Here is a 25,124-nt window from a genome sequence, read left to right as displayed (position 1 = left end):
AATGTGAATTTTAAGTGAGTGAGTGTAGCTACTTTTCTGGATTTGACAAAGACAACAGAAAAACAAAGGGCTTTCATCTCTTCTTATAAATGAAATTTATAAGTTGAAGTTTCCTGAACTCTGTGTTGCACTCCGGATTATCAGTACCCTACCAGTGACTGTTGCTTTATGTGAGAGAGCATTAAGTAAATTAGCATTGCTTAAAATCATCATAGGTCAACTAAATCATCTGGCACTGTTATCAATAGAACATAAACTTGTTTCTAAAATGAGATTAGGTGATGTGGTGGATAACTTCATCAACTGCAAGAATAGAAGATTCAGTGTTCCACCTACAGTTGTCTATAATTGTTCAGCTGACACTGAGAATTTCAGCCAGGCTTTTTAAATCAAGATAATGAAGTATGCTGCAGAGGTTTATCACTAAATGTTAGGTATTTTTCATTTAGTAGCTGTTATTATTGTGTGTACTAATATTTGTATCTGTTCAGATTTGGCACATTCAGTTGATATATAAATTATTGACAATGCATTGTACAGGCAGCATTTATTTACTGATTAAATGTAAAACGACATAAGGAGAATCAATATTTGTGATAATTAACTCCTATGGGCTGAGACGGCTTGGAGAGCTCTCAAAAACCGTTATCTAGGGGCCCACAAAACCTATGGGTGGCCCTGCATCCAGAATTATGGATGTGAAAGTATATGCTCTTATATCCTTTGTTCTTGAATGTGGAATATGGCTTGGTGGTATTTCTGGTTCTTAAGTATCAGTAAGGGGGGCGGGGGGGGGGGGGGGGGGAGTGGGCAGAACTGGTGCAAAGGAGTACGAGATTGGAATAATAGAGAATTGTGAAGGTGGTTCGATGAATCCTCTGTCAGGCACTTAAATGTGATTTGCAGAGTATCCATATAGATGTAGATGTGACACAGTTGCAGACATGTGCATCAGGAATTGCCCCCCTCCCCTCCAGCCTCCACTGCCCCCCCCCCCCCCTCCCTTCCACAAAGTACCATAAAGGAGGACCAATGATACGCATGGTGGTACCATCTCCATGTCTGGATCATTGCTGATTGTGATGGTGCACCACCAGCCCTTGACTAGTGTGCACCATACAGAAGTGGTGACCTCAGCAGCTGCATGCTGTAGCAGGAATCATATTTGGTGGCTCAACCCCCAAGGCTAGACCGCAGAACCAGGACTGATCAGCGCTGAGGGCTGCGCCAACTGATGTTGATGGGACAGCCTGAGCAGAAGCAGGAGAGTACATAGCTTGTGACCAAGGAGCATTTCGGCCAGACTGCAATCCCTGAGGGAATTCAAAAAGCACTTCAAGGCATCTTCCTCAGAATAGTCTATGTCAGACTTCTTCATTTGAACATTGAACTTGCAGAAGAGCCATTCCGCCTCTCCTTTAGGTTGGGAGTGGAACAGAGGAGCAGTAACATGATGACTGCCTTGATGAGAACGGAAATCATGGAAGATCTGAGTCACAAACTGTGGACTGTTGTCCATCACAAGTCATAAGGCAATCCTTCAATAGAAAAATTTTGGAGAGGGCCTGAATCGTAGCTGCAGCTGACATGGGAGGACAATGTATAATGTACAGAAACTGCAAGAAAGCATCAACAACCAGTAAGAATGTAGGAAGGGAACCATGAAATCAACATGGATGCCTTCCTACGGACGCTGTGGTGCAGGCCATAGACAGAGTGTCATCCATGATGCTGCCTGTTGTGTAGCATGCAGAAACCAGGTCACTGTCAATGCCACACCAAAACAGATGTTGATGAGCCAATGACTTGGCATGAGAGATCCCCAAGCACCTCCCACTGTAGTGTGGCTGGGATCACAATCCTGGATGACAGCCCATCCACAGCTAAGAGTCCACCACCATCAAATACCGAAAAGTGGTGACAGATTATGTAAAGGATCAGAAGCGCTCCCTGGATGCCTCCCTCACCAACCATTCTGAACAACCTGATGCAAAACCTGATCAACAGATGTGATCTAGGAGCCCATAACAGGAAACCCTTCCATAGTGTGTTGTGCCTCAAGTGAAAACAAAGGAGCTCATCCTGATCAAAAGTATGATCTGGTCCCATCAGAAGCCGGGACATCAAATTGGTGTTGGCATGCTGTGCAGTAGGAGAAATCGTAGGGGAAAAATTTATTTCATAGTTCTAGTGAGACAGAAACAATACCCAGTGCAAGAGAGGATTAAAAAATGAAACCAAGGGCTTGTGGTGAGTAATGCGGTGGAACTTAGATCCATACAAGAACACATGACACTTTTTGAAGGCATAGACGATAGCAAACACTTCCTTTCTAACTTGGCAGTAGTGCTCTTCAGCAGAGTTTAGCATTTTTTATGCATAAGATACAAACATTTGGAACTATCGCCATAGTGATGTGTAGGGACAACCCTGAGCCCATACTTAGAGGCATTTGTAGCCAAGACTAGACTAGGTGGTGACAAGATGGAAGGTAGCCAAACAAGGAGAAGAATGTAATTTGGATTTCAGATGTGTAAATGTGTGCTTGCAGGCCAGTGAGCACAGAAAAGCACCATTATTGTGGAGCAACTTGTGGAGGGTATGGGCCAAAAGGGCCTGACCTGTTATAAATTTGTGATGGTAGGTAATTTTCCCTAAAAACACTTGGAGTTCTCTGACATTGTAAGGGCAAGGCAGAGCTGTGACAGTGGTGACATGATGACGTAAAGGCCCAAATACACAATGGATGGCTGAAAAAAGTGGGCTTGGCGAAGATGCACTTCAGTAGGTAAGACCGTGAACAAAGAGGGTAAGTTGCTTAAATGCTCTTCCATGGGTGCACCTGTCATGATGATGTCATTGAGATAGTTGATGCACCCCAGAATGTTCATTGTCAGTTCTTCTAGGAAATACTGAAAAATTGCACAGATGCTAGCCACACTGAGCGGGAACCACTGATATTGGTACGACCCAACGAGCATGTTAATCACAAGAGGCCTTTTTGAATCCTCACCCAACAGAAATGTAAATAGGCTTCAGATACATCAGTTTTAGAGAAAATCTGGTCCCTGTCAAGTCTGGCCAACAACTTGTCCTGACGGAAAAGAGTAGATGCCAATGATAGATTGAGCATAAACAGAAACTTTTAGGTTGTTGCGGAGTTGAAAACCCCTGCCAGGTTTTACTCCTGGGACATAGACTCAGCCAGAAGTTGGAAATGGTGTGAAGCAAGACTCATCTGACCAAATGGCTTTCTTTCATTGCTCCTTAGTCCAGGTTTTATGGCACCAAACTTCACTGCTGTAGGCATTTGGATAACTGATGAATGGTTTTGCGATTCCAACTCGCACTGCAATTCCCAGCTTGTTTTGTTTTGGTGCTGACAGTGTTCGTGAGTGCAAAATTTAGTTCTGCAGTGACTTCTGGAGCTGACATCATGTCATTTTTCATCACAATCCTTTTCAAAGACCATCTGTCATGATTACTCAACACACACTTTCATCCATGCTATGAATGAGTGCATGATGCTTTTCTGTTTCCCCTGTGTGTGGCATAAATCTGTAATGCAATGCCTCTTGAAACACCAAACACTTAATCTCTCTTGGTTAAGGAAGCGCCCACCATATGAGCACCAACTGTCTGCCCACATTTGAGTTCAATTACCTCTGACGTAATGCAATCACAGCTTTACAAAACACTGTTCTGTGTGCGGCCCCTCCTGCTGGACATTTGAGTCCTCCCTCAGGCGTGGGTGTTTGTGTTGTTCTTCATAATTTAGTCTAAGTTAGTTTAAGTAGTGTGTAAGTCCAGGGACCGATGACCTCAGCAGTTTGATCCCTTAAGAATTCACACACACACACACACACACACACACACACACACACACGCACCACAACACAATGTTTAAATAGTTCACAGCACATCATTGAAGTACTGAGAATTTTTAGGAGGCAGCACATTTTGTTAAATTGATGTTTACACAACTGTTCATTAGTTTTATTATTCAGATGCAGTCTGTGTGCATCGTGGGAGCTGGGGCTGCTGGTCTGTGTGCAGCAAGACTTTTGAGTGCCGCTCATGGCTTCAACATAGTGGTTTTTGAGCAGTCTGCAACAGTTGGTGGCACTTGGCGATACACCGATGACCCAGCTGTGGATCCACATTCCAGTATGTACTGCAACCTAAGGTAATAATCTTAAAAATCTTTGGGAACAAGATCATTATTTGCTCTCTCTCTCTCTCTCTCTCTCTCTCTCTCTCTCTCTCTATCTCTCTGTGTGTGTGTGTGTGTGTGTGGGGGGGGGGGGGGGGGGGGGGGGGAGGGAATCATCTATTACAGCATGTGACATTCAATAATAATAACTTGCTTTGAGGAATAAGAAGCAGAGTCCTCAACATAAAATATCTGATACTTGCTGCAACTTTGTGTTGTGGTGGTGTTGACATTCACTGGGGAACTGAAAATCAGTTATCTTAGTTTTCTGACATACCATTCCTATGTTATTTTTACTCCCTTGAATCCTTCAAGACAGCCAGCAACTTACGAGTAGTGAATAACAATACCAATTTTTCCTTTTCTGCCAGAACTCTAGAATTTAGGATTCACCTGATGTAACATCTTACTTGTCCTAGAGTAACATCTCTCAGTTTCCTCACTGCTTCAATTTACAGTGAATCTGTGACAATTCTGATGGCCTATATACTCTCCTTTCATCTTCTGACTGTCAATGTCTCACAGTATATTTTCTTATTTATTCATCCATCCATACTTACATAAATACATACATACATACAAACATACATAAATCTATATATCCATTCATCCAATTCATCCATCCATCCATCGTATTAGGTAGACTCCATGAAGACAGATAACAATCAGGAATGTGGTATGAGTCCAGATACACATTAATAGATAGAGAAGCAAGTCTTAGAAAATTGATCTGTACACTTTATTAACAATAAACTATCACTGTATTGCATTTACAACAGTTAAATATAACCTAATAAATGAGGAGGAATGTCACTACTTTTAAATAAGCTGCTACTTCCCTCATTATGTTAAACAGCTACTGTTTATATTCTGTTGTTATTTTAATATTTACTTGATTACATTAGTATTTTTCAAAGACAAAGTGATCTTCAACTATTACAACAATGGCCTCGTTACAATATACTACTAGTTGTCATGCAGCTTTGCAATGAACAGTGCTACTCACTACGTAACAGAAATGTTCAGTCCTTGAAGCTAGATGATCATATGATTTGTACGATTTGCTGAGTGGGTACATTTCAATTTTTTTAAATTGATATGTATTTGACTTTTTTTGTTTTATTTTTGATGAGAACATGTTTAAGACTTTTATACCTATGTACATGACTCCACTCAGAACCCTAGACAAAAAGGTGTAAAATCTACATGAAAATTGTTTATGTGTATAATGGTTGTGCAAATTACAAATCAGCTGAAACTAATTTTTATCATGAGCAAACAAAACCATTAAATATGAGTTCAAATGTCAGAACTGTGAAGTGCCATTTGCTGACTTATTAATATGTGATGTAGGAGTTCAAAACATACTTGACTTTAACAGGTGTTAGTTAACAGGCCCATCGCTGGAAGAAATGCTGAAAATATTTAAGGCACATGATCTAGCAAAAGCATCAGGTACTCAGTTGCAAAAAAAAAGTTATAATTTCAGGAGAATGCTCACCAAGAGTCACTCTTGTCAGAATCAGAATTGTCAGTATTTGCTGCTGCTTCCAAGCCAGCAGTGGCCATATAACGAAAACAGCCACTCTTATCATAATGTTGCAGCATGTCCTGTGCCCCTGACTGTTTATTTCTATGCCTTATTATATATTAGTTAAGCACCATGACTAATTGCAATATATATGGGTGGTACTAAACAGGAGACTCCATTGGCTGCACTGTGGCATTTCCTGAATACATCCTCAAATTATGCCCTCTTCTTTTGATACCAGAAAGCTACATATGATTTCATTTAGCAAGCAGAAGGTTCCAATCAAACATATGTTTGTTATTGAAGCAATGTACAAACAAGTATTGTGCACAAACTTAATGGTGGCAATACTGGTAGTAATAAGTAAATTTAGGGATGGCACTTTTTCTGTTTTGGGGTTTACAATTTGAGATACAGTAAATATTATTTCACAAGATACACCTTTCAAAACCTTAAACAGCTTGTACACTGAATTTCTCACACTGTTTATGGCAGGTCAAGGATGAGCTAATAGTTTTGAAGCCCATATTAACTTAAAACCGACAGAAGCATCTAAATATCATAGAGCCAGATAGTTAACACTTTGAAAAATGAACGAAACAGAGAGTTCAGTAACTAATAATTTTCAGTAGTTGGGCACAGTACTGGTGATAATTACAAATAAAAACCTCAATGAGTTTTTAAGACATTGTGTCAACTTTAAGGCAATTGTATATTCTCAGTTACTAATACAAACAAATCAATATCAAGACCAGACAGGCTCAAAGTACAATCAACAAATATGAACTCTTCTAAAAGAAGTCATTTACTTGTGGCATGGGCTAAGTGTTTGCAGCACTGAATCACTTAAAAAGCATGTAGCAGCAGTTTATCAGCTTCCTTGTCCTGAAAATGTTACAGAATAATGACCATTTGTAAGAAAATTTATTTGAAAGTCTGCGGACATTTATTAAGCCCAAAGGTGTAAAATTTGACCGTTCATCATTATACAAGCAGACTTTCCAGATACACTTGGGGAAATTCTGCTTACAAGGGAACCTCCCCATCGCACCCCCCCCCCCCCCCCCCCCAGATTTAGTTATAATTTGGCACAGTGGATAGGCCTTGAAAAACTGAACACAGATCAATCGAGAAAACAGGAAGAAGTTGTGTGGAACTATGAAAAAATAAGCAAAATATACAAACTGAGTAGCCCATGAGCAACATAGGCAACATCAAGGATGATGTGAACATGGGCGCGATGTGGTCCCGTGGTTAGTGTGAGCAGCTGCGGAGTGAGAGGTCCTTGGTTCAAGTCTTCCCTCGAGCGGAAATTTTACTTACTTTATTTTTGCAAAGTTATGATCTGTCCTTTTGTTCATTGATGTCTCTGTTCACTGTAATAAGTTTAGTGTCTGTGTGTTGCGACCGCACCGCAAAACCGTGCGATTAGTAGACAAAAGGACATGCCTCTCCAATGGGAACCGAAAATATTTGATCGCAAGGTCATAGATCAACCGATTCCTCCACAGGAAAACACGTCTGATATATTCTATACGACACTAGTGACGGCATGTGCGTCACATGACAGGAATATGTTGTCGACCCACCTAACTTGCACACTTGGCGAATGGGTAAAAAGATTCTTCTACCTTGCCCGATTTAGGTTTTCTTGTGGATGTGATAATCACTTCCAAAAAAGTGATGAAAACATAAGAGTGTGTCACATAAACTGCAACAAATGAATGCAACAGTTTCACAGTCGCACAGTTTTCTCTGTGCTCTGTCAAAACATATGTTTTTAATGTTTTCAAATTTTTCCGTGTGTAGACCGTCAAATCCTGCATATGTCCAAGCAAATCTGAACATGTTCTAGAATTTCGGAGAGCGAAGTTGATTATGTGTGAGTGCCTGAACTTTGATAATTGTCTGAAAATAAGAAATTAAAATTATCACTTGAAAGAAGACTTGAACCAACGACCTCTCATTCCGCAGCTGCTCACGCTAACCACGGGACCACGACGCTCGTGTGCTCAAGTCGCCCTTAATGTTGACTATGTTGCCCATGGACTACTCAGTTTGTATATTTTGCTTATTTTTTCATAGTTCCACACAAATTCGCCCTGTTTTCTCGATTGATCTGTGTTCAGTTTTTCAAGGCCTATCCACTGTGCCAACTTATAACTAAATCTGAGGGGGGAGGTTCTCTTGTTAGAACCTTGTTTAGCACACTACGTCTGGAACATCCTTGATTGTGACAGAAGATGAATCACAATATTGAACAGTTAAGGGTATTTCACACATAAATCCAGATGGTGCATAGCAACCATCATCATTCACATCAAAGATTCTCAGTGAAACACAATGTAATTACTCACAAGTAGTAAAAGAGGTATTGACAATAATATATGCAATTTAGAAGTTCCATGTGTATTTATACAGCAACAAGTTCGCTTTGACCACAGCTTAAAGTAACCAGAGAAGACAGGTCAACATCTACATCTACATCTATGTACTCCACAAGCAACCATACAACGTGTGGCACATGACACCCAGTACCACTACTACTGATTTCCTTTCCTGTTCCACTCACAAATAGGGCAAATGAAAAAAGGCTGCCTATATGCCTCAGTGTGAGCCCTAATTTCTTATATCTTCATGGTCCTTATGCAAAAGGTAAGTTGATGACAGTAGAATCATTTTGCGGTCACCTTTAGATGCCAGTTCTCTAAATTTTGTCAATAGTGCTCCTCAAAAAGTACATTTCCTTCCATCCATGGATTCCCATTTAAGTTCCTGAAGCATCTCTGTAACACTTACATGTTGTCTGAACCCAGTGGTAACAAATCTAGCAACCCACCTCTGAATTGTTTCATTGTCTTCTTTTACTCTGACCTGGTATGGATCCCAAACACTTGAGCAGCACTCAAGAATAGGTCGCACCAGTGTCCTATATGTGGTCCTGTACAAATGGACCACACCCTCCTAAATCCTTCCATTAAACTGAAGTCAACTATTCACCTTCCCTACCACAGTCTTCGCACGCTTGTTCCATTACATATCGCTTTGCAATATTACACCCAGGTATTTAAATAACATGACCATGTCAAGCAGGACACTACTAATGCTTTATCTGAAAATTATGGGTTTGTTTTAGCCACTCATCCACATTAACTTAAATTTTTCTGCATTTAGAGCTAGCTACCATTCATCACATCAACTAGAAATTTTATCGAAGCCATTTTGTATCCTCCTCAGACACCTTACCATACACCACAGCAAACAACTGCAGATTGCTGCTCACCCTGTCTACCAAATCATTTATGTATATAGAGAACAACTGCAATCCTATCACAATTCCTGCGGGCACTCCTGATGATATCTTGGTCTGTAATCAACACTCACCATCAAGGACAATGTACTGTGTTCTATAACTTAAGAAGTCTTCAAGCCACTCATACATCTGTGAACCTATTCCATATGCTCATACCTTCATTAAGAGCCTGCAATGGGGCACCGTGTCAAATGCTTTCTGGAAATCTGGAAATATGGAATCTGCCTGTTGTCCTTCATCCATAGTTTGCAGTCCATCTTATGATGAAAGGGAAAGGTGAGTTTCACACGCATTATGCTTCCTAAAACCATGCTGATTCATGGACATAAGCCCCTCAGTCTCAAGAAAATTTATTGTATTTCAACTGAGAATGTGTTCAAGGATTCTACAGCAAACTGAAATTAGAAATATTGGTCTGTAATTTTGTGGATCCATTCTTTTAGCCTTCTTTTATATAGTAGTCACCTGGGCTTTTTTCCAGTGGCTTGGGACTTTGCACTGGGCAAGATATTTGCAATAAATGCAAGCTATGTAAGGGGCCAATGCTGTAGAATACTCTTTGTAAAGTTGAACTGGGATTCCATCTGGACCTGGTGACTTACTGCTTTCAGATCTTTCAGTTGTTTCTCTATGCCAAGAATGCTTATTACTATGAATTCATATGGGTGTCTGTTTGATGATCAAATGATGGTATGTTTCTATGATTGACCTGCATGAACAATTTCTTCCTGAAACTTCCTGGCAGATTAAAACTGTGTGCCCGACCGAGACTCGAACTCGGGAGTTCGAGTTCGAGTCTCGGTCGGGCACACAGTTTTAATCTGCCAGGAAGTTTCATATCAGCGCACACTCCGCTGCAGAGTGAAAATCTCATTCTGGAATTTCTTCCTGCATGAACAATTTCTTGGACGTGAAATTTAAGTCTTCGAGTTTTGTTTTGCTATCTTCAACTGCAACATCAGGCACTAGACAGAAACTCAGACCCATGTAGCAATTTTACATAGCACCCTCGGGTTCTCTGCCAGATCTTTTGCTGAGGTATGATAGTGGTGGTAGTTGTATGCTTTGCACATAAATCTTTTCACGGATGCACAAGTCTCTTCTAACCTTTGCTTGTTGTCATTTGTACATTCTCTTTTGAAATGCTTTTACTCAGTTAATACTCGGCAGAAATCAAACCTGCATTTGGATCGAACTTCCTTAACTCTTGTGAAGAAAGTTGTGCAGTATGCTGATACATCCATTTTCAATAAGATACCACTCGAATTCAAAAATCTTAGCAGTAATCCCCTTTCTTTCAAATCAAAACTGAAGAGTTTCCTCATGGGTCACTCCTTCTATTCTGTCAAGGAGTTGCATTAAAAATTAAGCTGATTCTTGTATTGTTGATAGCATTTACTTAAGCTTATGGATTGACTTTTTTCGGGTTCATAAACATTTAATTTTATCTGTTATTACATTTATGCTGTAATTTCATGTACTGACATGTTGCATGACCTTGGCAATTTGCTCCTCAATTTGGTCCTACAGAACTTGACATGTAAATAAATAATAAAAAGAAAGTGCTTGCTCAACATTTTCCAATTTTTTTTATTAAACCATGGTGGGTCTTTTGCATCCTTAATACACTTACTAGGCACCTATCCCTCCAGGACACTATTTTCAATCTGCTTAAACTTTGCCCATAATTCCTCTATGTCCATCTTATTGGAACTAAGTGATGTCAGTTCACTGTCGAAATGAGATGCTAACAACTGCTTATCAGCTCTTTCTAGCAGAAACAATCTAGTAGTCTTCTTGATTGGTTTATTAACTTTTGTAATCATAGTTGCTATAATGATGCCATGATCACTAATCTCCGTTTATATGCTGACATTGTTGATAAGGGCTAGCGTATTTGTATCTACATATTATAAGATATTTCCATTGCATGTGGGCTGCCAAGCTAGCTGCTCAAGCCAGTTTTCAGAATGCATGTTCAAAAGTGCTTCGCATGACGGTCTGTCTGTACCTCCAGCAATGAACCCATAGACATCCCATTCTGTAGTCAGTAGGTTGAAGTAGCCTCCAGTTAGTATTGCATGATGTGGGCATTTACACACTACTGACAGTAGAATTTCTTTGAATGACCCTAGAACTGTCACAGTGGAATCAGGTGGCTGGTAAAAGTGTCCAACAGTTAACTATGTTTCACCAACACTTGTTATATGTGACAAGATAACTTCACTATCACATTCAGCTTTGACCTCAATAGAGACAATATTTTTGTGAAACTGCAATGAACACTCCCCATCCTATGACCTCTAATCTACCTTTCTGATATATGTTCCATGACTTGCTACATATCTCAGAGCTTTTGACTTTGAGTTTCAGCTAGCTCTCAGTCCCAAGAATAATTTTAGCATGAAAACTTTCCTGGATGGCAGTAAATTCAGGAACTTCATTACAAATACTTCGACAATTTACTGATAAAATTTTCACTGACAATGTGTCTTTACTCTGAATGCAGTCTAACTTCCCTTGCTATGTACCAACTGGCGAATGTTCATCAGAGTATCTCAAATTACTGCTTAGCCAAAAGAACCCTCATGTTCATTCCACAAGTACTCTGCTAGCCCAGTAGCTGCTTCCTTTGTGTAGTGCACCCCTGACCTATCAAGGGGTGTCCTACAAATCCCCACCCGATAACACAGGTCTAGAAATATGCAGCCAAGACAATCAGTGAGTCAATGAAGCCTTTGGCTGAGACTCTCTACTTGGCTCCAAACCAACAGACCCCAATCAACTCTGGGAACAATGTTGCAAACTGCAAGCTCTGCTTGCACCCCGCACACAAAGCCAGCACCTTTCACCACCTCCACCAGCTGTCCATATGAACTGTGGATGGTCTCTGAACCCATGCAATAGACGTTGTTGGTGCTGATGTGGGTCACAACTTGCAGATGACTGCACCCTACATTGTTGATAGCCACAGGCAAGGCCACCTCCACATCTAAGATGTTTCCATCCTTGGCCTGGAAGTCAATGATAATGCTCTTTTGGATGTCAGATAAATCACTCCATTTCCACATTATGACAATGACTGCACTGTTTTCTGCATCCTCCTGACATGCTTTCTTTACCATCCACTGCTAGTGCTGCCACCTGCTGTCTGTGAGTGGTTATTTCATGCTGAAGTCGAAGTCGAAGAATGGTATATGTCAATGTTTCTCAAATTTCACCTGCCTCATAGCAAAAAGTGATAACAGAACCATCATTGACAGTAACTGCTGCATCTTACCCCAGAAGGAGCATCTTAAGAAGGAAATATTAAGAAGAAATCAAAGATGAAACAGCTGACTTGCAGATACCTTGGCAATGGTGTACTATAATGAATGTATGAGTAGATGCATGTGAAAATGAATCAACTAGTCATAGTGCAACTACCCTGTCCCATCACCTTCTTCCATGTAACTCATCTAAACTTCATAATAAAACATACTGAGAATACATATGGAGGAAATGAAACTTCTTAGACAGGTGGGACATGTCTGTGCATGTTTTAAAATATGATGAATGTCCCCATTTTGTGAGGCTATGATCTCATTAAAAAGGATGGTGTACGTAATTTCTTAGCTAAAGATAAAGTGGATGTACTTGTATTTCTATCTCCTTTACAGCTTTTTAAAATAAAAAGCCGTGAAACAAAATACCCTGTCAAGATAATGGTGTTGTCTATGGAAACTTGAGAGCATAAGAATTTGTCAAAGTTGCAGTTGGAACTATTTGTCATCGTATATATGAGCAAATCACATTACAGAATGGGAAGTACTCCTCATGAAGTAGATAATGCTTTCAAATGTATTTATGATTCAAAGAGTTTACACTTTCTTCATACTCAGTATGAATGATCCTCAAGAACTCTGCATTACCTACTTCTTCAAATGACAGACCTGGAAATGGCATTTACTTGATGAGGTAAAGTCAAGGGCATAATAGCGGCAAGGATTACCTGAATGATGATGGAGTAGCCAGAGGGTTAGTCAACAGACTGGAAGGTGACTGGATGACGAGTGTTTCATTGGAATCCCATATTACGATATTTTTTTTCATTAATTTATTTCACCTGTATAAAACATGAAATTAATAGAGTTGTTATTATTAGGATACCTTGGCTCTTCAAAAGGTCACAGCATATGGTTTCTTCACTAATAACTATCTTGTGCAAAGGACTTCAACTTCAATGATTATACGGACTCTGCGAGGAAAGAAATTTATCAGATCGACAGTAAATGGATCATTTTGTATTTCCCTCTGTTCATGAAGCCAGGGTAGCCATCCAGTGGCCATCTTAGATTGTTGGCACCAGGTTAGGCCAGTCTAGGTGCATTGTCCATTTTGGGATTACTCATCTTTTCTCAGTAGAGATGAAGTCTGGAACATGAGTAGCTCACTGGAGAAGAGCAGTCTTATTCTATTCAGTAAATCATGTTTGCAACACGGCTGATATGTGAGTTGGACACTGGCCCTGCTGCAAATAAATTACTTCCTCAGAATATAGTTCACATACTGGTATCATAATATTATTCATCATTTTTGTAATTGTTTTTCAGTCCCTTTCTTAGTGTTTTGGTTTAATAACATGCTGGAAACTAAATGAGGGTTTGTAATAGTAATACTTTATTTACTGAAAGAGCTGTTAATGATAAGAAAGTGGAATGTAAAACCTACATGCTTAACTTAATAGAGCATCTCAGTTTGCCTAAATTTGTGTAATATGTTTCCAACTGTATGGAGTTTATGAACTGAAGAAACTATCAAATTCTGCATGCTTCCAGTCAATAATAAGTTGTATCTCTGCTATGTAGGAGGGAGAGTTATTTATGGAGTTAACAATTTCATAAAATAGAATTTTGATATAAAAATATTATTATTTATTGTCTTTGTATCTGCCTGGCATAACAAGGTTGTGAAATCATCCTGTAATTGCAAATGTAGCTACTCCACCTGACAGTGGCTCTGGCGTGACTACAGAAGCCAGGGAGTTGGATCCCAGAGCAGAAAACAAACTCAACATGCGGGTCAGTCTATAAGGAGCAGAGAGTTCAACTGCTATGTAGAGATGGGCATGGAGGAAAGCACGAAACACGACCAGTGTGAATGACTGAACAGTTATCACATGGCACTAAGAGCATAGCATGGTGTGAAGGCTAAGTCTGAGTTGGCTGATGGGATGGGCCCAGCCTACCACCTCTGACAAGTAAATACATGGATCAGTGGTTCTGCACATACAATGCTCCATGATAGCTTGACACTAGTCTTCTGGGAGACTCTCACCAGCTCATCTCCATCCATATTTACTGGGCGGGGTAGGGCAGAGGGTAGCACACTGGACTCACATTCGGGAGGACGACGGTTCAAATCTGCGTCCAGCCATCGTGATTTAGGTTTTCCGTGATTTCCCTAAATTGTTTCAGGCAATTCCAGGATTGTTCCCCTGAAAGGGCACGATTAATTTCCTTCCTCATTCTGAGTTTGCACTCCATCTCTAATGATCTCATTGTTGACAGGACATTAAACACGAATCTTCTCCTCCTTCATCCATATTTGTCTCCACTGGCAGGGATACTAAATCCCTTCCACCTGAACAGGCCAAGTAGATCTGAAAATGGCCATGTTTCTGCCACAACCTCTGTTGCAAAACTGGAGAAGGAGCAAGAGTTCACAGCAGTGGGACCGTCAGAGTAGGCAATGCCAATTGACTGGTTCTGCCAGTATGACAGTAAATTATGGAGGGTGGCATAATTACTGGCCTGTTGGCATCAGCTGGGTGTGAGGACTCATCCATGGGCTAGTGGGGAAAAGAGGGCACTGGTTGCAAGTCCATTGGCTCTGCATCAGGAATCGTGGCAGAGATCACTGCAGGTAGCCAGTTTTATGGGGTGAAAGAAGGACAGCAGAGGGTGTGGTGGGGCTGGTAGCAGATGTGCATGCTACCGCCATTGGAAGCCTCCTACTGGGAAAATACCATGGCTGACCCCCATTGCCTGACTGCTGCAGAGATGGTGGCATTGTGGATCCAACAGGTCACAGGTGCAGCTGATTAGAATAATGGGTTAGCTGCTCCAGACTGACATCCATCATATGCAGATGCTGATATTTATGGCCCACCACAATTCATGGCAGCCAGTTCTGCTGCAGACTGAAAGATGAGGCCAAAGCAGCAGCTCCACAAGTGATATGTGATGGCCTGCGATGATCTGAGGCATGTGACTTGTGGTGCAGAAAATCTAAGAGATCTTGTTAAAGCAGTGAACATGTTGTAAATACTTTATAAATTGCATGACACACAAACACTAACTTTATACTTTATTCTGACTGATTTTGGTCACAAACTACATTCATGGTCCTGCGTGAAACAAAATCAGAAATCATTCAAAATCCAGAGGAAAATGACTTACAAGGTCACAAGATTATTTAAAATGTGACAACAGAAAGGTAACTTTCATTGAAAAATTAATACGCAGCCAACATTACACACCAAAACCAAAAGTATCATTCATTTTGAACTTCATAAGTATATTTGTATGAAGAGCAACTAACTGAAGAGAACCAACATGAGACATATACTGGCATTAATACTGAACAGGATATAAAATCTGTTAAATCTGAGCTTAAGAGGGTAATCAATAAGCCAAAACTTGATTATTTTAGGACACTCCTCAGAGACATTCACTGGACTGATGTTTACTGTGCTCGTGGCATGAATGAAAAATATAACACTTTTGCTAATAAACTGCTTACCTTATTCGAACACTGTTTTCCCCCAAAACTTACCAAGGTTAGAGCAAAGTCTACAAAAAAGCCATGGATTACTCAAGGAATAGGGGTATCTTGTAAAACAAAAAGAAAACTGTATCTGTCAATCCGAAACAGTTCCGATGTTGATGCTATAGCACATTACAAGAAATACTGCAAAATATTAAAGACTGTAATACGGATGTCAAAGCAAATATATTACAAGGAAAAGATAGTCATATCAGATAACAAAATAAAGACAATATGGGATATAGTGAAGGAGGAGACTGGTAGAACCAGACATGAAGAGGAACAAATAGCATTAAGAGTAAATGATACATTGGTGACAGATGTGTATAGTGTTGCAGAACTTTTTAATAAACATTTTATAACTGTTACTGAAAAGTTGGGGTTGTCAGGTTTGGTAGATGCTGCTATGGAATACCTAAGACCATAAATTTCAAGCAACTTCCATAATATGAATTTGACCCTCACTATCCCAACAGAAATAATGTCCATCATAAAATCTTTAAAATCAGAAACATCTAGTGGGTATGATGAAATATCAACAAAGTTAATTAAAGAACGAGATTCTGAGCTAAGTAACATATTAAGCTATCTGTGTAACCAGTCATTTATCAGTGGAATATTTCCTGACTGGCTGAAATATGCTGAAGTTAAGCCACTGTTTAAGAAGGGAGATAAAGAAATAGCATCAAATTTCCGTCCAATTTCACTGTTGCCAGCATTCTCAAAAATTTTCGAAACAATAATGTACAGTCGGCTTTATAACCATCTTATCTCAAATAACATACTGTCAAAGTCACAGTTTGGATTTCTAAAAGGTTCTGATATTGAGAACGCTATCTACACTTACAGTGAAAATGTGCTTAATTCATTAGACAAAAAATTCCAGGCAACTGGTATATTTTGTGATCTGTCAAAGGCATTTGACTGTGTAAATCACAATATCCTTTTAAGTAAATTAGAGTATTATAGTGTAACAGGAAATGCTGCAAAATGGTTCAAATCTTATATCTCTGGCAGGAAACAAAGGGTGTTATTAGGAAAGGGACATGTATCAAGCTATCAGGCATCATCCAACTGGGAACTAATTACATGTGGGGTCCCACAAGGTTCCATTTTGGGGCCCTTACTTTTTCTTGTGTATATCAATGACCTTTCATCGGTAACATTACCAGATGCCAAGTTTGTTTTGTTTGCCAATGATACAAACATTGCAATAAATAGCAAATCAAGTGTAGTCTCAGAAAGATCAGCCAATACAATATTTGTGGACATTAATCACTGGTTCCTAGCCAATTCTTTGTCACTAAACTTTGAAAAAACACACTACATGCAGTTCAGAACTTGTAAGGGGTGTCCCACGAGTATATGTCTAACATACAATGACAAGAAGATAGAAGAAGTGGACAGTGTTAAATTCTTGGGATTACAGCTTGATAATAAATTTAACTGGGAGGAGCACGCCACAGAACTGCTGAAGTGTCTTAACAAATCTCTGTTTGCAATGCGAATTTTGTCAGACATAGGGGATATAAAAATGAAAAAGCTGGCATACTATGCTTACTTTCATTCAATAATGTCATATGGTATTATTTTTTGGGGTAATTCATCAAGCCAAGCTAAAGTTTTCCGGGCGCAAAAAGTGCAGTAAGAGTTATATGTGGTGTGAACTCAAGAACATCCTGCAGAAGCCTGTTTAGGGAACTAGGGATACTAACTACTGCTTCCCAATATATTTATTCCTTAATGAAATTTGTCATTAAAAATATATCACTTTTTCAAACCAACAGCTCAATTCATGGAATCAATACTAGAAATAAGAATAATCTTCACAAGGATTTAAAGTCACTTAGTCTTGTACAAAAAGGTGTGCATTATTCAGGAACACACATTTTCAATAACTTGCCAGCAGCCATAAAAAGCTTAACAACCAATGAAATTCAGTTTAAGAGAAGCCTAAAGGATTTATTGGTGGCCAACTCCTTCTACTCCATTGATGAATTTCTCAGTGAAACCAATTGATTTCTGTGTATATATGTATAAGTACAATATAACTTCTGCACAATTTCAGTGCAGTAATGTGTTCATTGTAAATAAGTGTTATAGTAGTTGTATTACATGTTTATTACCTTATAAATAAATAAAAAACTTTTTTATTTTAAATTCAGTGCATTAGTATTTGTAAAATGACTTTCATATAGTGTTCATTAAAAAATGACGATCATTCCACTTGGGACCTGTGGAATGGTACATTAGCTTATTTGTTTTAGTTGTAAATATTTGTCATGTATTGTTGTTTTTCTGACATGTTCCACATCCTGGAGGACCTCCTCAATACGGATCAATTGGAATGAAAGTAAATCTAATCTAATCTAATCTAATCTAATTACAGGGCCAGAACTCATAGTAAACAGTTCAAAGATCAAGGACTAAGATGAAATTACATTCGTATCTAAGATGAAGATGACATTAATCATACATCTCATAACAAAATTGTACTCCAACCAAACATTTTTCAGAAAGACAAAATAATAAACATTAAAAACTACATTACTTAACCTTTTTTTACATACTTCATTACTCAACTGTAATAATATTCTTTGTCATCATCATGGCATCTTTACAATAAAACATAACAATGTTGTCAGAATGGGGTAAACACCATACTGTAAATATCCAGTTCATGCTAACATACACAACTGAAAAGATTTAACTCAATTTAAAGATCTTTTTTGGAAAAAAGTACTGTCCAGTGACACAATAACTATTAAACTCAGTATCTGAAACATATTGATTGAAGGTAATCAGAAATTATTGTAGTCACAATGATGTGGAACAATAAGTATAACCCATTAGGTGGGTAACTCATGTCATAAATGGGATCATAATCCTTCAGAAGTGATATCTAATAGCATACCAAATTAACAAAGAGTATACATTCCCATAAACATAAAAAGATATTTGAAGGTTACAAACAATTGTCATAATAGTTGTGTCAAGAGTGCCATACTAACAATGTCATTTGTTGCCAGAAATGTACAAAAACGAAGAACAAATACGCACTGCTAAAGGAAAACGTAAAAATACACTGAAGAGCCAGATAAACTGCTACACCTGCCTAATATCATGTAGTGCCCCCATAACTATGCCGAACTGTCACAACACGACATGGCATGGACTCGACTAAAGTCTGAAGTAGTGTTAGAGGGAATTGATATCATGAATCATGTAGAGCTGTCCATAAATCCATAAGAATACGAGGAGGTGGAGATCTCTTCTGAACAACATGTTGCAAGGCATCAATAATGCCCATGCCTGGGGAATTTGGTGGCCAACAAAAGTGTTTAAACTCAGAAGAGTGTTCCTGGAGCAACTTCGTAGCATTCTGGATGTGTGGGGTGCCGCATTGTCCAGTTGGAAATGCCAAAGTCTGTCAAAATACACAATGGACATGAATGGATACAGTTATCAGATAGGTTGCTTACATACATGTCAACTGTTAAGAGTTGTATCTAGATGTATCAGAGGTCCCGTATCACTCCAGCTGCACATGCCTCACACCATTACAGAGGCTCCACCAGCCTGAACAGTCCCCTGCTGACATGCAGGGTCCATGGATTCGTGAGGTTGTCTCCATACCCGTACACTTCCATTTGCTTCATACAATTTGAAATGAGACTTGTCCAACCAGGCAACATGTTTCCAGTCATCAACAGTCCAATGTTGGTGTTGATGGGTCCAGGTGAGGTGTAAAGCTTTGTGTTGTGCAGTCACCAAGGGTACAAGAGTGGGCCTTCAACTCTGAAAGCCCATATCGATGATGTTTCGTTGAATGGTTCGTATGTTGACACTTGTTGATGGCCCAGCATTGAAATCTGCAGCAATTTGTGGAAGGGCTGCACTTCTGTTACATTGAATGTTTCTCTTCAGTCGCCATTGGTCCTGATCTTGCAGGATCTTTTTCCAGCCGTAGCAATGTCAGAGATTTGATGTTTTACCAGATTCCTAATATTCACAGTACACTCGTGAAATGGTCATACAGGAAAATCTGCACTTCATTGCTACATTGGAGATGCTGTGTGCCAGTGCGCCAACTACAACACAACGTTCAAACTCACTTAAATCTTGATAACCTGCCATTGTAGCAGCAATAAACAATGTAACAACTGTGCCAGACACTTGTTCTCTTATACAGGCATTGACAACTGCAGCGGCATATTCTGCCTATTTACATATCTCTGTATTTAAATATGCATCCCTATACCAGTTTCTGTGGTGCTTCAGTGTATTAGCAAAATATAGTCAGTGAGTGTAGGGCAGTCACATAGTATAATCAATCAATTCATGCTGACCTGCACTATGTGATCAAAAGTATCTGGACACCCAAAAACATATGTTTTTCATATTAGATGCATTGTCCTGCCACCTACTGCAGGTACTCCATATCAACAACCTCAGTAGTCATTAGACATCATAAGAGAGCAGAATGGGGCACTATGTGGAACTCACAGACTTTGAACGTGGTCAGATGATTGGGGGTCACTTGTGTCATACATCTGTAAGCGAGATTTCAACACTCCTAAACATCCCTAGATCCACTGTTTCCGATGTGATAGTGAAGTGGAAATGGGAAGGGACCCGTACAGCACAAAAGCCTACAGGCTGACCTCATCTGTTGACTGACAGAGACCGCCGACATTTGAAGAGGATCGTAATGTGTAATAAACTGACATCTATCAAGACCATCACACAGGTATTCCAGACTGCATCAGGATCCACTGCAAATAGTACGACAGTTGGATGGGAGGTGAGAAAACTTGGATTTCATGGTCAAGCGGCTGCCCATACGCCACACATCACACCGGTAAATGCCAAATGACACCTCACTTCGTGTAAAGAGGGTGAGTATTGGAGAATTGAACAGTGTAAAAACATTGTGTGGGGTGATGAGCCACGGTACACAATGTGGTGATTCAATGGCAGGAGGTGGGTATTGCGAATGCCCAGTGAACGTCATCTGGCTGTGTATGTAGTGCCAACAGTAAAATTTGGGGCGGGGGTGTTATAGTGTGGTTATGTTTTTCGTGGAGGGGGCTTGCACCCCTTGCTGTTTTGCGTGGCACTATCATAGCACAGGCCTACATTTATGTTTTAAGCACATTCTTGCTTCCGACTGTTGTAGAGGAATTCGGGGATGGCGATTGCATCTTTCAACATGATCGAGCACCTTGTTATAATGCACAGACTGTGGTGGGGTGGTTACACGACAATAACATCCCTGTAGTGGACTGGCCTGCACAGAGTTCTGATCTGAATCCTATAGAACACTTTGAGATGATATCAATACCTCTCCTCAGTGCTGCACTCCATGAAGAATGGGCTGCCATTCCCCAAGAAATCTTCCAGCACCTGACTGAACTTATGCCCATGAGAGTGGAAGCTGTCATCAAGGCTAAGGGTGGGCCAACACCATATTGAATTCCAGCATTGCTGATGGAGGGTGCCATGAGCTTGTAAGTCAATTTCAACCGGGTGTCCGGATACTTTTGATCACATAATATACAAAGCCAGAAAGTAGAAGACATACTCTTAGATCAACAAAAAGTTAAGTGACCTCAGTCATCCTATTTGTCACTTAATCAGAAACTGAACATACCTTCGTCTAAGGTAATCAGACAGTATCACATTCATTAATCGCATGAGGATCAATAATAAGACATGGCCATAAGGGAGGTTAACCAGTTGAGAACCAGCATCATAAGTGGCTCGGATGCTATTCCACCCACGTAAATTGAGTTAGTACCTTTTAACTATGCATGTTAGTATGAATCGGATATTTGCAGCATATTATTTATGCTATTCAGATAACTTTTGTTCTATTCTGATAACTTTGTTATATTTTATTGTAAAGATGTCACACTTTAGTCTTTATGATGGCAAGGATGTTATTATTGTAGAGTAATATTGAGTATGTAAGAAACCTGTATGTAATGTAATTTTAAATGTTGATTACTTTGTCTTCTTAAAACTATTGGGTTGGAATACAATTTTGTTACTAGATGTATTATTAACATTATCTTCATCTTAGACATGAATGTAATACCTTGGTAGTCCTTGATCTTTGAATTGTTTAACATGAGTTCTGGCCTTGTAATGCCAGTGTGTCTCTCATGTTGATTCTCTTCATTTAATTGCTTTTCACACAGATATCATACTTGTAATGTTCAAAATGAATGATACTTTTAGTTTTTATATGTAATGTTGGCTACAGATTAATTTTTCAATTTAGTAATTTCTCTGTTGTTATAATTGGAAATTATCTTGTGACCTTTTAGGTAATTTCCTTTCTGCATTTTGATATGATTTTTGTTTTGTGTATTGTATAGGGCCATGAACATAGTTTATGACTGAAACTGGTCAGAATAAAGTACAAATAATGTTATCATTCATGTCTCATGCATCTTATAAAATCTAAGAGACCATGAGGCTGGTGCCCATGCACATATTCTATCGGATTGTATCCATTAATCAGCTTTGCCCAGTGTATAGTTAGAAAACTAGACAGTACATCATCATGGGATGAGGCACACAAGACTTCTTCATCTGGGTATTAAATGTTTGCATGACGTGCTCTACCTCTGATTTAGAATCCGGATGAAATGGGTCAATAGTCAGATGCTGTATACCAGCGTGATTGCAAAAATTCTCAAAGTCCTATGACACAAATTGCCAACTGTTATCAGACACAAGGTTCTGGATGAACCATTGATAGCAAAAATGACTGGCAATGTGTAAACAGTTGCCATCAAAGTTGTGGAAGAGGGTTTGGCAACATATAGGAAATTGGACCATGCATCCACCATGAACAAGCACATGCTTCCCATAAAGGGGCTAGCAATTTTGGTGTGCACCCTGTCCCAAGGAAGCTCTGGGATCAGACAAGGGGACAACAGATGTGGCTGCACAGTCTGGTTCTGTGAACAGGTCATGCAAGCCCCCATGAGATGTTCAATTACACGGCCAGTTGACACATGGCTAGCAGACATGCTGCCATGCCAAAGCCTTCATACAAGACATTCTGCATTGCAATGCATGCAGCAGCTGGAATATGTGAGGGTTCTGTGTGAGAGGGATGACCACATAATAGCTTTGCAGCTTTGATCCTCAGTGACAACTTGGAGTGGGGCACATAGTAGGGGTAACATACACCACACCAAACCCACTCCCAAAGTAGTGTGCTCAGCCCACCCTGTCTGGACTGCTGAAAAAATTTTCTGAAAAAGCAGATCAGTGGCTGTGTTGGCCACAATGTACAGTGCCATTAAAGCAAAATTCTGCAGTGTCTGCTGCAAGGTATCATCCAATGTGAAAATGAGAGCCTCCTGTTGAACAGACTCCAGGCTGACTCACACCTGCAATTGCGATAGTGCATCCATATTAGCATCCTGGATTTTAGACTGCTAATGAATGTCATAGCAGTAATTCTGAGAAAGAGTGCCTGGCTCTGCAATAGGTGGGCAATCCTCTCTGGTAGCATAAAACAAGAGCCTGATAATTAAATCATAAGTGTGTGATTGGTGATGAGTAGGAAATTTGCTCCACGTAGAAAATCATAAAAATTTTTAATGCCCAAAATGGTAGGCAGCACCTCCCTTTCCATCAGTGAACTGTTATGGTGTGGTGCTGAAAGCATCTTCTATGCATCAGTGAGGAGCTACTCAGTGCCATTTGGATTTTGATGTCACAGGACCACACCTATGCGATACTGGGGTGTGTCAGTGGTCAGGGTTAATGGTTTACATGGTGTAAAAGGAGCCAAACAAGGATTGGAGCACAAACACTGCTGTAGGAACTAATGCCTCTTGACAGACGACACAGACAATATAAATTCGGCTGCCTTTTGGTGAAATCAGTTAAGATGATGGTAGATGTACATAGTCTGGGGAGTGAATGTAGCATAAGAATAAATCTTGCCCTGTAAAGTACTGGAGCTCTGTCAGGTTCTTGGGTTCTGGTAGGTTGACGATGGCTGTGACTTGCTTGTCTGCATGGCCAAGGCCATCATTGCTAAGCACATGTCCCAAAAAAAAGCACTTTTGGGGAAAAATACTAAATTTTTCTAGTTTGCAAAAGAAAGCAGTTCTCCAGAAGGCAATGCAAGATTGCTTGCAGATTCTGTGTCGTCGTCTCATGTGGAGCCCATGACCCAAATTGCATCAAGGTACCTGGCAAAACAAGGTATGTCCTTAATCAAGTGCTCCAAATATCTTTGATAAATTTCTGAGGCAACAAAAGCCCAAAGGGCAAGTGATTAAACTAGTGAAGTCCAAAGGCAGTGTTGGGTGCTAAGAAATGCTGAAAAACATTGTCCAGTGGCAACTGCAGGTATGTGTTGCACAGGTTGATGCAGGAAGAAACTAACCCGCTGACAACTTTGTGAACATCTCCTTCAGATACAGAATGGGATATGAATCTGCAATACATTTTGCATTGACTATCTGCTTCAAATTGCTGCAACAGCGCACAGTTCTGTTTGGCTTCTGTATCATCACCAAAAGGATGGCTCACTGACTGGATGAAATAATGACTTGCTGCCAGTGCTGCAGCTCAGTTTTAACCTTGTTACCCATGGTGACAGGAGTAGGGTGGGGGTGACAACATTTAGTTATTTGTGATGGCTAAAGGAAGACCTGTGCAGCAAAATGTTCTGCCTGACCAAAGGTATTCTCAAACAGCTGACTGTACAACTGTAATAGAGTCCATATCTTGAAAGGGAACTGTTTGGGTTACTAAATTGACTTCGTCAATAATTAGGAAGTGAAAAACAGAAGTAGTGTAGCTCAAAGATATTCTGTGCTAACTGTGAATTAACCACTAACAACATAACCCAAGACCCTGTAAGTGTCCAAGTAAATTAGGCTGATCATTACCCCTAAGTCTGCCTAAAACTCAACAGGTCACTCATCCCTGACCAACACCCCTGCATCTGCAGGTGTTGCTGTCACTGCTGTGAGTGCTGCCACAAGACACACCTACTGTGCCAGCCTATCTGTGCCATGGTTTTCATTTAAAGCTGGCAGCTGTAATCCACCTCCTCCTTTTTTGTTGTTGCTACTATCCACTATGGTAAAGTCTTTTCAGAAAATTCAAGAGGAGTACAATTTACAATATACTTCTTGATGATCTTTTCTTGCACAGTTGGCTCCAGTTCTTCATGTCTAGGAGCCTGATTCTTCAAGCTGAAATTTTCACATTTTAGGTTC

At 39.8% G+C, this 25,124-nt stretch overlaps 1 protein-coding gene across 5 annotated transcripts in view; it reads left to right on the top strand.

Moving 5' to 3' along the window:
- The window catches only part of LOC124555596 (flavin-containing monooxygenase FMO GS-OX5-like), a 265,730-nt gene that overhangs the window by 66,367 nt on the left and 174,239 nt on the right, over window positions 1-25,124 (top strand). For 4 of the 5 annotated variants that reach the window (XM_047129561.1, XM_047129564.1, XM_047129563.1 and 1 more), the window contains one exon: window positions 4,008-4,186. In XM_047129561.1, the coding sequence (XP_046985517.1) occupies window positions 4,008-4,186 (179 nt within the window). Of the gene's footprint in view, window positions 1-3,994; window positions 4,187-25,124 lie in introns of all 5 variants that reach the window. The other variant, XM_047129562.1, reaches the window with a different exon arrangement.

Source organism: Schistocerca americana, chromosome X (assembly GCF_021461395.2).
Source record: "Schistocerca americana isolate TAMUIC-IGC-003095 chromosome X, iqSchAmer2.1, whole genome shotgun sequence".
NCBI classification, from domain to species: domain Eukaryota; kingdom Metazoa; phylum Arthropoda; class Insecta; order Orthoptera; family Acrididae; genus Schistocerca; species Schistocerca americana.
The sequence above is the reverse complement of the archived record's forward strand: the minus strand, read 5'-3'. Positions and strand labels throughout refer to the sequence as shown.